This window comes from Mobula hypostoma, chromosome 10, assembly GCF_963921235.1.
Source record: "Mobula hypostoma chromosome 10, sMobHyp1.1, whole genome shotgun sequence".
NCBI classification, from domain to species: domain Eukaryota; kingdom Metazoa; phylum Chordata; class Chondrichthyes; order Myliobatiformes; family Myliobatidae; genus Mobula; species Mobula hypostoma.
In genome coordinates this window covers 3,440,448-3,457,400 of record NC_086106.1, presented here as the reverse complement: position 1 = coordinate 3,457,400, position 16,953 = coordinate 3,440,448, and the positions used below count along the sequence as shown (strand labels likewise).

Here is a 16,953-nt window from a genome sequence, read left to right as displayed (position 1 = left end):
TCCTCAGGGATTTCACCAGTCTTCATTGACTTTTGAAAAATACATGTTAGGGGTTTGCATTTATAACCACAGACCTCTAAGTACCATTGGTCATACGTTGTCTGGCCCTGGTTATTTATTAACTTTCAGCTATAGCAGGACCTCACTTTCTAAGATCTCTAAGTCACTTAAAACAACCTTATTTTTCTCCACCTTTACTGGCATTTTGCCAACATCTTTACAGGTAAATACTTTAGCAAAATATGAGTTAAAAGTATCCGCTATGTCCTTCTCTGTATAATTTAACGCCCCACTATTATTCCTAATACACCTAGCTTCGTCCTTGACTTTTCTTTTACTACTAATGTATTGAAAAAATCTCTTAGGTTCAAACTGAACGTTATCAGCAATATCCTTCTCAACCTACCAGTGCCAGCTGTAGGGTCAGGGTTCAATTCCCGCCGCTGTCCGCAAGAGTTTGTCCGTTCTCCCCTTGACCACATTTCTTCTGGGTGCTTCAGTTTCTGTCCACTTCCCAAAGACGGACGGGTCATGGTTGGTAAATTGTGACACTTGCGATCCGTACGGGTTAGGGTTGGAAACTGTGGGCATGCTGTGTTGGTGCCAGAGGCGTGGTGACACTTGCCAGCTACCACCCCCCACCTCTCAGACTGTGTTGTCTGCTGACGCATTTCACTGAATGTTTCCAAGTATGTACGACAAATAAAGCTAATCTTTGTCTTCAGAGCATCAGCGATCGCCGATCAGGGTGTAATTCCCAACGCTGCCTGCAAGCAATTCGTACGTTCTCCCCATGACCATCTGGGGGCTCCCGTTTCCTCCCCGAGTCCAAAGACGTACAGATCATGATTAGAAGGTTGTGGGCATTCCACGTTGGCGCCGGAGGCGTGGCGACACTTGCGAGCTGCCCCCGGCACCTCTCGGACTACGATGGCTGCTGACGCAAACGGTGCATTTCACCCTGTGACATATAAAACTAATCTTTTAGCAGGAAGAACCTGTGGGGTGTCTGAGTGACTGCGCAGCCCCTCAGTATCTAGTGGTGACAGGACTCTGGTGTGTGGTCCTTCCCTACAGCGCCACACGGAGAGTCAGCGTGTACCCCGGCACGTACTGCTGCACCGAGGAATGCGTTCCCTCGAGAACATCCCACTCCAGAAGACCAACGTACACCTTTCTTCACTGATGTAGAGGCAGGTGATAACCTGCTCCGTTTGTGACCCTGGGAACAGTCCGCAGATTGCAGAGCCCACTCGGCACGCAGCTGCTTGGAGATGAACCTCAACAACAATATTCAACTGATAAGAGGTTTATAGAACTATGAGAAACAGACGAAGTAAACAGTCAGAATGTATTTTCTAGGGTAGAAAAGCCAAGCTGACCATAAGACATTGGGCAGAATTAGGCCATTCAGCCCATCGAGTCTGCTCTGTCACTCCATCATGGCTGATCCCAGATCCCACTCAACCCCATAAACCTGCCTTCTCACCGTAACCTTTAATGCCCTGACCAATCAGGAAACTACCTCCGCTTTAAATATACCCACAGACTTGGCCTCCACCGCAGTGTGTGGCAGAGCATTCCACAGATTTACTACTCTCTGGCTAAAAAAAAAAACTCCTCCTCACCTCGGTTCTGACATGTCGGTCTGTGGCCTCCTCTACTACCACAATGAGGCCAAACTCAAGTTGGAGGAGCAACACGTCATATTCTGCTTGGGCAGCCTCCGACCTGATAGCATAATATCGATTTCTCTAACTTCAGGTATTTTTCCTATTCTTCCCTTCTCTCCTTTTCTATTTCCCAATTCTGGTTTCCCTATCACTCTTTCTCTTCTCCTTACCAACCCATCACTTTCCTCTGGTGTCCCTCCTCCTTCCCTTTCTCCTCCAGTTCACTCGCCTCTCCTGTCAGACCCCCTCTTCTTCAGTCCTTTAACTCTTCCAGGTATCAGCTCCCAGCTCCTGACTTCTTCCCCACCCACCGACCCACCTTCCCCCTCGCCCGGCTTCCGCTTTCACTGTAACAGTAAAAGGTGTCGGGGTGGAGATACGTCTCTACCAAAGGAGGTGTAAGGTGCTCCTTCCCTCCGCTAGCCTGCAGGTCACCCTTGGACAAGGTGTAGCACCTGCTGAGCCCCCGATCAGGGTCACATGGAGCCATGGGAGCAGGTTGTATGAGCAGCCAGTGCAGATCACAAGTCCTGGTTACGTGACCACTGACCCCAGGCAGACAATCTCTGAAGAGTATTGATAATGGCTGGGGTCACCCGTCTTGTAAAGACACTGCCCAGAAGAAGGCGATGGCAAACCACTTCTGTAGACAAATTGGCCAAGAACAATCACGGTCATGGAAAGACCACGATCGTCCACATCATACAACACAGCACATAATGAATGAATTAACCCCCATGCTTCAACTTCTTATTCTGGCTTCTGCCCCCTTCACTTCCAGTCCTGAAGACCAGTCTTGGCCCACAGCATCGACTGTTAATTCCCCTCCATAGATGCCGCCTGACCTGCTGAGCTCCTCCTGAATTTTGTGCGTGTTGCTCTGGATTTCCAGCATCTGCTGGGTCCCCTGTGCTGAAGTATTAAAGGTGGTAGTTGTGAAGTGAGAGGGGGGGAAGGTTGAAAAGGGAATGTGTGGGGCGACTGAGTGGTGTCTGGACCCTGCCACCAGAGGCAGTGGTGAAAGCAGACACTTTGATACATGAATACCCTGGGAAAGATGGGATTATGGATGATGTGCTGGCAAGAGGGATTACATTAATTTGGCATCTTGTCCGGTACAGACATCATGGTCTGAAGAGCTCCACCCTATTCACTTATTTATTGAGATACTGCATGGCACAGGCCCTTCTGTCCCTTCGAGCCCCGCCACCCAGCAACCCCCGATTTAACCCCAGCCTAGTCACGGGACAATTTACAACAACCGATTAACCTACCGACGGCTAGGTCTGTGGGCTCGGGGAGGAAACCCACACGCTCGGGGGGAAAGAATGTACAAACTCCTTACAGGCAGCAGCAGGAAATGAACCCAAGACTAACTCAACCCTCGCTATCTACTTCATCAGTCACTGCACTGTAACATTTTTAACTACTTTTTTGAAAAATGTTGTTTGCATTGTAAATACAAGCTGGTACTTATTGCACATTCATTCCATGTCTGTTCTTCTAACGTTATTCTTTTACAATCCCTCATAACTGTTAGGTGTTATTTTTTTGTTGCACGTCACAACAACACACCCCAGCAAACTTCTAACAGACGTAAATGTTGAAACTTGATCCTGACTAGAACGGTTTTAGCACAGGCCCAGGCCACAAGGAGGTGGCTGATCAGCTGATCAGCACCACAGCGGGAAGGCTGCACTGTCGCCTCTCCAGGTGACCTATTAAACCGAGGAGCATCTGCAGGCTGAGGCAGCCTCGAGCACTCCTCTCTGCCTGCTTCGCACTGACATGCCACTGGCCGGGTGAGCAAAATTCTTTGCACTTTGAATCAGAGTTTCCTCACAAACTCTTTACTGTGCTTCCTGTACCGGACTGGAGTTTAGAAGTTTGGGGGAGGAGGGCAGGGAGACAGTGGACGGGGACGGGATATTTCCAATAGGACCAGGAGGCACAGCCTTAGAATAGAAAAGCATCTTTAGAACAGGAATGAGGAGCAATTTCTTTAGCCAGAGAGTGGTGAATCTGTGCAACTGGTTGCCACAAACGGCTGTGAAAGCCAAGGCACTAGGTATACTTAAAGTGGAGTTCGACACATTCTTGATTAGTCAGGGCATCAAAGGTTAACAAGAAGACAACTGGAGAATGGGGCTGAGAGGGATAGTAAATCAGCCATGATGGAATGGAAGAGCAGACTTGATGGGCTGAATGGCCTAATTCTGTTTCTATGTCTTGTGGTCTTGTGGGCAGGCTGTGCAAGATTCACAGTAGCATCGCTGTTAGAGAGACGCTATGAGAGCTCAGGCTGTTTTGGAGTTTTTGGAGGTCAAATCCAGTGTCATTCTGCAGAGAATCTGTACGGCCTCCCCATGGAATGTGTGGGCCTTTTCCCGTTTCCTCTCACGGTCCAAAGACATACTAGTTAGTAGGTTAATTGGGTGTTACAAATTGTCCCGCGATAAGGTTAGGGTTAAATCGGATTTGTTAGGGGTTTCTGGGCGGTGTGGCTCGAAAGACTGGAAGGGCCTATTTTGTGCTGCATTTCTAAATGAAAATAAATCGACTGACTGTTCAGATTCCAGCCTCTGCAGCCCTTTACATCTCTGAGACCAATCAATTGTTGGGAATCAGACATTAGGGGATAGAAAACGAAACTCAGCAGGTTCAGGGGCATGTGTGTGTGAGTGTCTGTGTGTGTGTGTGTGGGGCGGGGAGGGGAGAGGAGAAAGGAACTGTCTATCTTTCGGATCGAAACCCTGCTTCAGGAACCAGAGTTGGCTGCACAGTCGTGTAGCGGTCAACGTAACGCTATTACAGTGCCAGGACCCGGCTTCAACTCCTGCCGCTGTGCGTACGGAGTCGGCACCTTCTTCCCCGTGACTGTGCGGGTTCCTCCCACAGACCAAAGCGGGATGGGTTAGTCAGTTCATTGTCATTTAGGTGTGGGCTCAAAGGGCTGGGCACCATGCTGTACCTCTGAACTGAACAAACCCTCCCCCACTTCCCCCGACAGATGCTGCTCAACTCGCCGAGTTCCTCCAGCACATCGATCCCATCTCCAATCTATTGATCTCAGTGACAGGGCATCCACACCCCTCCCGGCCACAGTCAACTGCAGACTTACAGAAGAAACTATTCCATATCAGCCAGCAGGGACCTTAACATGAGACTAGTTCCAGAGTTAGCAGACTTGATTCAAAGTACATTTATCATCAAAGTAAGTACCTGCAAAACAAAAGAACAAACCACACAAACGGCAAAAAAAAAGTGAAAAACACCAAATCGCAGTTATCGAAAGCGTCTATGCAGATTCAGTTCAATCTCCATCTGCAGGCTGCCCTGATCAAAATCGCACAATACAGCAACAAAAAAAGGGGGTGGGGGGGTGACAGAAACCGGAAACACATCATAACGTGAACTAGAGTCCAATCCACATGGATTAAAGCTTGCCCAAGATCCATAGACTCCGGCACCATCCTGCACAGTGTTCACACATTGGCACCTTCCTCCGGTACACCATGTTGAACATCTACCCTCCTTCCACTTTTGTCAAAAGCTCGCTTGTGCCTACCCTGTCAATCCCTCTCAGAACTGGGTTACCAATCCAATCCATCCTACTTTTCAAACAGCAGATCGAAACTCATGGCAGCTAAACAACTAGCAACCTTTATGCTTCAAAACTGAACGGAAGCTGTTAGAATTAACAGCAAATGAACGTAGAATCACCAACACTCCTGTGCCTAGCATCACATTATGGACCTACAGTTTGTCTTATGCATTTATATTTATTGTATCTTTATCTTATTGTGTGTTTTGTACTGCATCAGATCTGGAGTAACAATTATTTAATTCTCCTTTGCACAGGAAGTAGCATTAAACAATCATGACTTTAAGCAATCTTGAAGGATGTTTCCTTAGGTGGGAGAGTCTAGGACTAGAGGGCACAACCTCAGATTAGAAGGACGTCGTTTTAGTTCAGAGAGGAGGAGGAATTTCTTTAGCCCAAGGGTGGTGAATCTGTGAAATTCAGTTACTTACCTCAAGCAGTAAGGCTGATTAGCACCATCACCCACTAACCCACTCCTCCACAATCCCCCAATACCACTACTTTATTATTTCCTGTCAGAGTCACCTTATGTACAGACACTCCTGTACCTAGCATCACTTTATGGACATACAATGTATATGTATCTTATGTATTATTTATCTTATTGTTTTTTTCTTACTACATTGTTGATCTTATTATGTGTCTTATGTGCTGCATCAGATCACCCGGTTAATTGGGTCATTGGTTAATAGGGGCAGCCACTTATTTGGGACAACTTCTAAAGAACAAAAACTAATCGAGAAAATTGCCGGGAGTCCGTTTGTTTATTTGAAGGACCCTGCCGCTTGATTAGGGCAGGAGATGTCACTGACATTTGGTGAGAAATAAGCAGTAAGCCAATTCCGAACCGTTTTGTTCACTGTGGTTTCAAGCATTCAGGCTTGGAGAGTCCAGAAACGGCTGGGAGTGAAAATGAAACAATTTCACGATTTCAACAAGTTAGGCACTACAAATAATTTGAAGGTATTGGCAATCATCTTGAATGTTACAATGAAAATGAAGATTTGGAGGATGCAATTGTTGAAGGCAGTCCATCATCTGCACTAGGAGTCTGTGCTGATTTGGTTCATTGCACATACTGGATTAATTCCTCCGATGATAACTATTAGGAACTTATACACAGTTTTATAATACTATTGGCGGTGTTCTAATTTGTTCTGTATTTCATTTAAATACATAATTTGTTACCCAGTTTGTTTTTATAAATACCTTTGCAGCTACTTCGGCTAATTAGGACAACCGCTTAATTGGGCCAAAATGTATTGGTCCCGATGTATCCAGAATCATTTCGCTCTCCTTTACACTTGTGTACTGGAAATAACACTAAACGATCTTCATCACAACCACCCGCTGTTCCAAGCGACCCAGGATCGATAGATCTCAAAAACGTTTTCTTTTGTTCACATAACCAGAAACGACGATAACATCAAACACTAATCTTTCAAAGCAAACAAATCTATTAATTTAGATTTGGTGACTCTCTACCAAAGAAAGAAACTTACTACACAGCGAATTGTGAATTTGCACAATTCACTGCACAAGGTATTTTTTTAATATAAAAAAACACTGAAGTTACAGATGGTAAAACCACACTGTATAAATTAATCAGTTTCATGGAAACTTTGAACCTCACGGTCCATTGCGCCGAAGAGAAAGATCAATCTTACACCACCAAACTTCAGAGAAAGCCCCGTTTCGTTAATCAACCCGCAGACATACGAGTGAAACATTCGCCCACTTTTTTTAACGCCAGCATTTCAAAAGTCAGACCTGGAGACTACTCAGAACTAATTCCACATTGAAACGAGCATGTTATTAGAAGCGAACCGGTCCGGAAATTGACAAAAGATGGAAACCTACCTCATCTTCGGCTTCGGTGGGACTTGACCTTCACCGATCTATCGAGGCTAGCAGAGGTACTACAGACTAATTTCCTGGTCTTGCGTTTTCTTTTGGGTTCCACACACCGCTGATTTCTCTCTCTCTCTCTCTCTCTCTCTCTGTCTCACCGCCTTTCTTTGCTTCCTTGCAGTGTAAAGGGAGAGTTAGAAATCTGAAAGGGCGTGTTTTATTGGTTTCTGTGTATATCCTCCCCAGCTGCGCGGTGTACCTGCTGAACAGTGTACAGTACACCAGTCCTGTTACAACATGCTTGCGCCCCCCTGCTACTCTCCGGGATACACTGGAACCACTCTGACTCACTCTGCTCCCCGCATTCACACACCCGCCTAGCCCCACAATGCACAGCCTTACACTTCCGCCAGCATGATTTAAAAGGGCAATGGACACCATCCACTTAAAAAGGGAAATCCTGCAAAAGAACATTTCACACTGCACCCAAGGCTCACAGTGTGCGCGGTTCTTCCGCTACTTGGAGAGGGAGGAGCCCCTGGATTAGTGTAGTAGTGGTACTTATTGCAACACACATAATGTCTTGTGCGTGTTGCTTCAGATTTCCAGCACCTGCGGGCTTCAGTCCTGAAGAGGGGTCCCCGGCCCGAAACGTCGACTGCTTACTCTTTTCCGCAGATGCTGCCCAGCCTGCTGAGTTCTTCCAGCGCTTTGTGTGCGTTGTTTTGGCTTTCCAGCAGCTGCATCATTTATCATGTTTAGTAGAATTTATTTACAGTTGGGCTGGCGCAGATACGGTCTCCACTCAGGGAGGTGTGAGGTGCTCCTTCCCCCACCCACCCACTAGCCTGCAGGTCACCCTTGGGCAAGGTGTAGCACCTGCTTGGCTGCCTTGATCAGGGTCACGTGGAGCCATGGGAGCGGGTGGTGGATGGTCGTATGAGCAGCTGGTGCAGATCACAAGTCCTGGTTATGTGACCACTGACACCAGGCAGACAATCTCTGAAGAGTATTGATAATGGCTGGGGTCACCCATCTTGTATGGACACTGCCCAGAAGAAGGCAATGGCAAACCACCTCTGTAGAAAAATTTGCAAGAATGGTCATGAGACTATAATCACCCAACATGATAATGATGATATCTATTGGCCTTTTTTGTTGTTCATTCTTTTTCCTTTCTTATTGCCCACTTAGAGCAATAGGGGATGTCAGGCAGGATAGTTGAATGCTCCTCTTGTAGGATGTGGGAAGGCAGGGAGACCTCCGGTGTCCCTGGCAACCAAACCTGTGAGAAGTGCCTCCGGCTGCAGTCTCTAACACTCCGTGTTAATGAGTTGGAGCTGGCACTGGAAGAACTCCAGCCCTTTTGAGAGGCTGAAGAGTTGATAGGTGGAAAATACAGGGAAGTAGTGACACCTAAGGTGCAGGAAGCAGATAACTGGGTGACTGTCAGGTGGGGGAAAAGGGATAGGCAGCTAGTGCAGAGTACCCTTGTAGCCATTCCCGTTAACAACAGGTATATTGCTTTGGATAGTGTTGCAGACGGGATGACCTAGCGGAGAAAAGCCGAGGCGGTCAGTTCTCTGGCATTGAGTTTGGCTCAGAAGGCAAGTGGGAAGAGGAAGCAAGCTGTACTGATAGGACATTCATTGGTTAGGGGAAAAGACAGGAAGTTCTATGGATGAGAACAAGATTCCCAGATGGTATGTTGCCTTCCAGGTGCCAGGGTTAAGGGCATCTCGGACCAAGTCCACGGCATTCTTAGGTGGGAGGGTGTGCAACCAGAGGTCATGGTCCACGTCAGTACCAATGGCGTGGCTCAAGAGGGTGACAAGGTCATGCAAACTGAGTTCAGGGAGTTAGGTGCAAAGTTAAAGGACAGGATCTCAGATTAGATCTCAGGATTGCTACCCAATGAAATATAGCCATTGCAGTGCCCTCTTTGTAGCTGCACCGATATGTTGGGCCCAGGATAGATCCTCAGAGATGTTGACACCCAGAAGCTTGAAATTGCTCACTCTTTCCACTTCCTGATCCCTCTATGAGAGCTGGTGTGTGTTCACTTATCTTACCCTTTCTGAAGTCCACAATCCTTGAACTTTGTTGGGCATTGATGTATTTTGGCGTACATGTGACAAAATAAGCTAGTTTTTATCTTTAAACCACATGAAGAAGCACACAATGCTGGAAAACCATTGCTCATCACAGGCTAAGTGAATCATCCAAAGCCGTCAAAAACACACCATAAAATGTTAAACCAGCTTGAAGTGGGGAACCAGCCACCAGTCTGATTGGTCCCCTTAACCGGTATTGGCAAGGTTGGTGGGGGTGGGTGGGGGAAATAGTTGAGAAGAGGAGGGAAGTGGCTTCCCTCTGGTTAGACCCACGTCCTGCTTTGAAAATTTGCACCGAAATGATGAAGTTGAAATCCAAATATTGCAATGAGCTGTAGTTCCTGAATTTAAAGAAAATATTCTGTCCTTTTACTGATCACATTGGGGATTCCTGGCACCAAGGCATCAATTTCAACCCATGGAACTGGCTGGAAATGGATTTGCTGTCTCAGGAGCTCAGCAGCTTTTGGCAACTGAAAGATGGGTACTGCATGCAAAACTGAGCCTTTGACTTCCTGTTCCTCTAATCATGATGCTTTTAAAAACAATGCTAGCTACCTCTATGGTATGGAAACAGCAATGCCCAAGAATGGAAAATCCACCAAAAAGCAGTGGATACTATCCAGGCCATTACAGGAAAAGCCCTCCCCGCCATTCAACACATCTACAGGAATCGCTGCCATGAAAAAAGCAGCATTCATCACTATCTGGGCCCTGCACTCTTCTCACTACTGCCATCGGGCAGGAGATACAGGAGCCTTAGATCCCACACCACCAGGATCAGGAACAGTTATTACCCTTCAACCATCAGGCTCCTGAACCAATTCACTCACCTCAGCTCAGAACAGATAAACAAACACAGCCTATGGACTCACTTTCAAGGACCCATGTTCTGTGTATTATTTTATTTACTTATTATTTTTTTATTTGCGCAGTCAGTTACTTGTCAGTCTTTGTGTGGTTTTCATTGATTCTATTGTATTTATTGGATATAGTCCTCTACCTAATAAAGTGGCCACTGAGTGTATGTCCAAATCCGAATGGTTCTGTTTATTCTCAGAGAATGTACACAGTACACAACCTGAAACATTTGTCTTCGCAGACATCCATGAAAAACAGAAAAACTCCAAAAGAATGAATGACAAAAATACATTAAAACCCCAAAGCCCCCTCTCCCCCCCCCACCACCACGCGCATGAAACAGCAAAGCATCAATGCATCAACCTCCCCCACCTGGCAAGAGCATAAGCACCCAGCACTCACCTGGCAAGAGCAAAGCACCCAAAGAGAGACCATGATCTGCAGTCAACAAAAACCATTGTTTACCCTACAGTTCGACATGCCCCAGGCTCCCTCTCTCTCACTAACAAGGGACAGAGAGATAGCACCCATCTCACAGCGAAATGGAAGACTGACAGTCACTGTTACAATTTTACAGCCTGCCGCGTCGCTTTTCCACACATCCACCGCAGCGAAATCCTGATGTTCCATCTCCCGCAACGCCCCAGTTGGCAACACCCGCCTGAAATCAGTCGTCCACAGGGCCGCCATCTTCCAAGCCGTGCCTGGAGAATGTCGGAAAACGATCGGCCAACGAGCTCCAGGTACAGGAACTCATCTGCCATAAAAAAAAACACAGTTTGAGTGCCACTTGCAGATCAGGACCTCGACAGAACCCCAACCACCTTGAAAAGGAATAGAAGACATTAAAGAGAGGAAATAACCTGTTTTTCGCAGACAGGCTCGAAGAGGCAGCCACTTGGCGCCATCTTAACGCTCCACGTGCATGTTTGTGGTCTTCTGCCCATCCGCTTCAAGGTTTGGCATGTTGTGCGTTCACAGTTGCTCTTCTGCACACCACTGCTGTAACATGGGGATATTTGAGTTACTGCTGCCTTCCTGTCTGCTTGAACCAGTCTGGCCATTCTCCTCTGACCTCTCTCATGAACAAGCTGTGTTGACCCACAGAACTGCCGCTCACCGGATTTTTTTTTTGTTTTTCACACCGTTCTCCGTAAACTCTAGACAGTTATGCGTGAAAATCCCAAGATATCAGCAGTTTCTGAGATAATCAAACCACCCTGTCTGGCACCAACAATCATTCCACAGTCAAAGTCACTTGGGTCACATTTCTTCCCCATTCTGATGTTTGGTCTGAAAACCTCTCGATGACGTCTGCATGTGTTTACGTATGAAGTTGCTGTGCTGCGATTGACTGATTAGATATTTGCATTAATGAGCAGGTGCACCAGTGTACCTAATAAAGTGGCCACTGTGAGAAGAGTAGGCTTGGGTTCAAAACAAACTGCGGCAAGAATCAACGTGAAAAGCTGAAGGAAAACTATGCAATAAACCAGGAATTTGTAATGAATTCCAGGTACTAATCTAGACCAGACAAGTTCAGCTGACAGCTAGATCAACTCTTCCCGTCTTTCACTCAAAACTTGAACACTTAAAAGACAATCTCCTCGTGCCAGACATGGACACTGCAGCCCTTTTCCTTTTCTGAGTTGCACTTATCAAATTTTGAGAGATTAATATGCCAAACAATTGGAAGCTATCTGCAAGAGGAACTCCACTCCTCTGCTGTGGGGTGGTGAGGAGGTCCAAGTTATCTATTTTTAACCGCTTTTTTCCATGAATTTTGTGGCTCATCTTGGGCTGCGGTAGGAACTTGATTTCCATGACATTTTGCGAAGCCAGTGACCCCTTTCAAGCAAAAATAGCCAACCTGATCTTCTGAAAGCAGTGATCAGGCAAAGCCAGTGGGGTAGTTATCTGCCTTCTGCCTTCCTGGAACTGAGAAACAGCATTTTTGTGTAATGGAAATGTTATGATACAATTAAGTGACTTCATCACACACACACACACATGCGTGCACTTGTGACTGTGTCTCATCACTCCTCCCCTGGAAGCACAGGAAATATCCATGGTCTGCTATTCCTTAGGTAAGCAAAGCTGGAGCATATGATGCATTAGCACAGTGAAGGCACTTGCAAATTTCTACAGACGTACGGTGGAGAGCATTCTGACTAGTTGCATCACTAGATAAGTCTCAAGGTGCTCCTTCCCTCTGCTAGCCTGCAGGTCACCCTTGGGCGAGGTGTAGCACCTGCTTAGCCACCCCAGCGTTCCCCCCACCCTCCCAATCAGGGTCACTTGAACCCATGGGGGCAGGTGGTGTATGGTCGTATGAGCAGCCGGTGCAGATCACAAGTCCTGGTGATGTGACCACCGATGCCAGGCTGAAGAGTATTGATAATGGCTAGGGTCACTCATCTTGTAAAGACACTGTCCTGAAGAAAGCAATGACAAACCCACTTCCGTAGAAAAACTGGCCAAGAACAATCATGGTCATGGAAAGACTGTGATCGCCTACATCATACGACACGGCACATATAATGCTGCTGATGATGTCTCAAGAGTTAAAGAGCCCCACCACCCAGTACATGCCCACTCCGCTTTGCTACCACTGGGGAGGAGGTAGAAACCTTTAAGAGACAAATAGACAGCCAATGTTTCAGACTGAGAGTCTTCAGCAGAATTGGAAAGGGAGGAAGATGAGGTCCTGATGAAAGCTCTCGGCCAGAAACACCAACTGTTTATTCCTCTCCATAGGTGCTGCCTGACCTACCGAGCTCCCCCAGCATTTTAAGCGTGTTGCTCAAGATTTCTGAATCTCTTGTGTTGAACATTCTCGGAACAGCTTCTTCCCCTCTGCCATCAGATTTCTGAAAGGTCCATGAACACCATCACAATATTCATCTTCAACACTAATTATTTATTTTTGTAACTCACAGTAACATTTATCTCTTACTCCGTACTGCATGCCCCTGTAAAACACATTTCATTTCATATACCTCTGATAATAAACCTGATTTTGAATTCCATTTCTAAATTTTGTTCTAATAGATTATGGGCAGCGTGGTAACTTAGTGGTTAGCACAATGCTTTACAGTACCAGTAATCCGGGTTCATTTCCCGCCGCTGCCTGTAAGGAGTGTGTACGTTCTCCCCGTGACTCTGTGTGTTTCCTCCGGGTGCTCCGGTTTCCTCCCTTAGTCCGAAGACGTACTGGTTGGTAGGTTAATTGGCCATTGTAAATTGTCCTGTGATTAGGCTATGATTAAATTGGGTAATGCAGGGCAGCGCACCTCAAAGGGCCGGAAGGGCCTGTTCTGCCCTGATTCTATCTACCTACCCAGTTACATAAATAAATAGACAGGCAGGCAGGCAGGCAGACAAATAAATAAAATCTTTCCTTCTTAATCCAGTGAATAGTTGGTAGAGCCACTGTGTCGCCCTGCCAGAGCCCCATCCTGACCCAAGTATAGAAGGGAGGTAGAGTCTGGGGGAGGTGTGATAAGAATGGGGTGAAAACATGAGATGAATGTAGGATTAGTGTAAATGGCTTGGCATGGTCTGTTTTCCTGCTCTATAATTGGGATAATGTTGGTTTAAATAACACAAATAGCCGCTGAAGAATTTTATTTCACTATAAAGGGACTTGGGAGTCCTCGTGCATGATTCCCTAAAGGTTAATTTGCTGGTTGAGTCAGTGGTGAGGAAGGCAAATGTGGTGTTAGCATTAATTTCAAGGGGACCAGAATATAAAAGCAAGGATGTAATGTTGAGGCTTTATAGGGCATTGGTGAGGCCTCACTTGGGAGTTTATGAGCAGTTCTGGGCCCCTTTTCTTAGAAAGGATGTACTGACGTGGGAGAGGGTTCAAAGGAAGCTCACGAAAATTATTCCGGAATTGAACGGCTTGTCATTTGAAGAGCGTTTATGACTCTGGGCCTGTACTCACTGGAATTCAGAAGAATGAAGAGGGATTTCATAGAAACTTATCAAATGGTGAAAGGCCTTGACAGAGTGGATGTGGAGAGGATGTTTCCTAAGGTGAGGGAGTCTAAGCACAGAAGACATAGACTCAGAATAGAGGGCAGTCTTTTTAGAATGAAGATGAGGAATTTCTTTAGCCAGAGTTGTGATTCTGTGGAATTCTTTACCACAGGCAGCTGTGGAGGCCAAGTTTTTGTGTGTATACTTAAGGCAGAGGTTGCTAAGTTCTTGATCAGTCAGGGCATGAAAGGATACGTGGGGTGTTGGGGGGGGGTGAAGCAGGAGATTGGGGCTTAGAAGGAAATGGATGAACCAGCGGTGCAGACTCAATGGGCCAAATGGTCTAATTCTGCTCCTATATCGTATGGTCCTATAAAAATAACTCAACATCTACCTTTCAGGACATTACAAAGCATTTTACAGCTAATGAACTTTTGGATTGTGTTAACAAAGGAAACACTTGCATTTAGGAAGATTCCGGAAACAAAAAAAGTTCAAATGACCAGACAAACTGCTCCAGAGATGTAGGTCCATGAGGTTGGGGAGAATTTTGCCGATCTCTAGAAACTCATCTGCTTCAGTCATGGCCATTTTTCGGAACACAGGTGCCGGGGTTGTATGGCTGGTTAGTATGGCACTGTTACAGCTCAGTGTGTCTGAGTTCAGAATTTGATCCCGCTATCCTCTGTAAGAAAGTTTGTATGTTCTTCCCGTGACCGTGTGAGTTTCCTCAGGCTGCTCCAGTTTCCTCCCACCGTCCGAAGACGTACCGGTTACTTGGTCCCGTGATGAGGCTAGAGTAGGCAGATGGGTTATTGAGCAGCCGGTTGGTTGGGCCGGAAGGGCTGTATCTTGAAATAAATAGAGTGAAATAACAAACACCAGAGATTCTGCAGATGCTGGAAATCCAGAGCAACACGCACAAGATGCCGGAGGAACTCAGCAGGCCAGGCAGCATCTATTGAAAAGAGTAAACAGTCAATGTTTTGGGCTGATATCCTTCAGGACTGAGAGGGAAGTGGAGAAGATACCAAAATAAAATGGTGGGAGGAGGGAAAGTGAACTAAGCCAACCTACCCTGACTGATATATTAGGAACACAGAAACTTTGCAGCATAATACAGGCCCGATGGTCCAAAATGTTGTGGCAACCTTTTAACCTACTCTAAGATCAATCTAACCCTTCCCACCCACATAGCCCTCCATTTTTCTATCATCCATGAGCCCACCGAAGAGAAATGACCCTCATATATCTGTCTCTACCATCACCCCTGGTAGGATGTTCCACACACCCGTCACTTTCCGTGTAAATAACCTACCCACACTTTCCTCCAATCACCTTAAAATTATGCCCCCTCGTATTAGCCATTTCCACCCTGGGAAAAAGTCTCTGGCTTCTCACTCGATCTATTTGTTCTTTTCTTGTGCACTGGGTGTTTGACGTCTTCTCGAACGGGTCCATGGTGTTTCTGTTTCGTGGCTGCCTGCGAGAGGACGAATCTCAGGGATGCATTCTGTATGGACACTTTGATAATAAATGCACTTTGAATCATCTTGTACACCTCTTTCAAGTCATCTCTCATCCTTCATCGCTCCAAATCTCTCAAGTCTAGCCTGATAAGTCTCCTCTGCATCCTCTCTAAAGCTTCCACATCCTTCCGATAATGAGATGACCAGAACTGAACACAATACAGTATAATCCCACAGCAATTTTATTGACTCTTAGGCAGCCAATTGTAATGGGTCAGCAAACCACTCCATTAAGGGTAATTTTGGATGTACAATCATTGCTACCATTATTATTGACCAGTTACTGAGAATTCATTTGTAAGGAAAAGCCTAAGAGTTGTGAAAGGCCGTATCAATGAAAGTAGTTATCTCTCTTAGCTGAATCCAACACATCCCTATGCTTTTATTTGGCATACTTCTGTGAATCCAGACTGGACCGTCAGCTTTGAAAAATTCAAATGGAGAAACCATGAAATGGGGACATCAAGGCAAATAAGACTGAGCTGTCCGGGTTTTGAGGGTATCAGCTGGCAGAGGGTGAGGTCACACATCAGCTTTGTGACAGAGGGCTCAGATGCAGACTTCACACCCCAACTACAGAAGGTTTACACTGTACTACGAACTGGGTCAGTGCATGGCACAGCAAGCCAGAGAACTTGCCCATTTGTTGCAGGGCGCATAATAATTCCCCTGCCCTAATTTAAGATTTAAGATTATAGAACATAGAACATAGTATAGTACAGCACATTACAGGCCCTTCAGCCCACAATGTTGTGCTGACCCTCAAACCCTGCCTCCCATATAACCTCCCACCTTAAATTCTTCCATATACCTGTCTAGTAGTCTCTTAAACTTCACTAGTGTATCTGCCTCCATCACTGACTCAGGCAGTGCATTCCACGCACCAACGACTCTCTGAGTGAAAAAACCTTCCTCTAATATCCCCCTTGAACTTCCCACCCCTTACCTTAAAGCCATGTCCTCTTGTATTGAGCAGTGGTGCCCTGGGGAAGAGGCGCTGGCTATCCACTCTATCTATTCCTCTTAATATCTTGCACATCTCTATCATGTCTCCTCTCATCCTCCTTCTCTTCAAAGAGTAAAGCCCTAGCTCCCTTAATCTCTGATCATAATCCATACTCTCTAAACCAGGCAGCATCCTGGTAAATCTCCTCTGTACCCTTTCCAATGCTTCCACATCCTTCCTATAGTGAGGCGACCAGAACTGGACACAGTACTCCAAGTGTGGCCTAACCAGAGTTTTATAGAGCTGCACCATTACATCGTGACTCTTAAACTCTATCCCTCGACTTATGAAAGCTAACACCCCATAAGCTTTAACTACCGTATCCACCTGT

General features: G+C 46.2%; 1 protein-coding gene across 3 annotated transcripts in view; it reads right to left on the bottom strand.

The window, feature by feature from the left end:
* vaspb (vasodilator stimulated phosphoprotein b) overlaps positions 1 to 7,505 on the bottom strand; it is a 131,733-nt gene extending 124,228 nt beyond the window's left edge. For 2 of the 3 annotated variants that reach the window (XM_063059901.1, XM_063059900.1), the window contains exon 1: positions 7,138 to 7,504. In XM_063059901.1, the coding sequence (XP_062915971.1) occupies positions 7,138 to 7,142 (5 nt within the window). In that variant the 5' untranslated portion in view covers positions 7,143 to 7,504. Of the gene's footprint in view, positions 1 to 7,137 lie in introns of all 3 variants that reach the window. The other variant, XM_063059899.1, reaches the window with a different exon arrangement.
* Between the last annotated feature and the right edge of the window lie 9,448 nt (positions 7,506 to 16,953).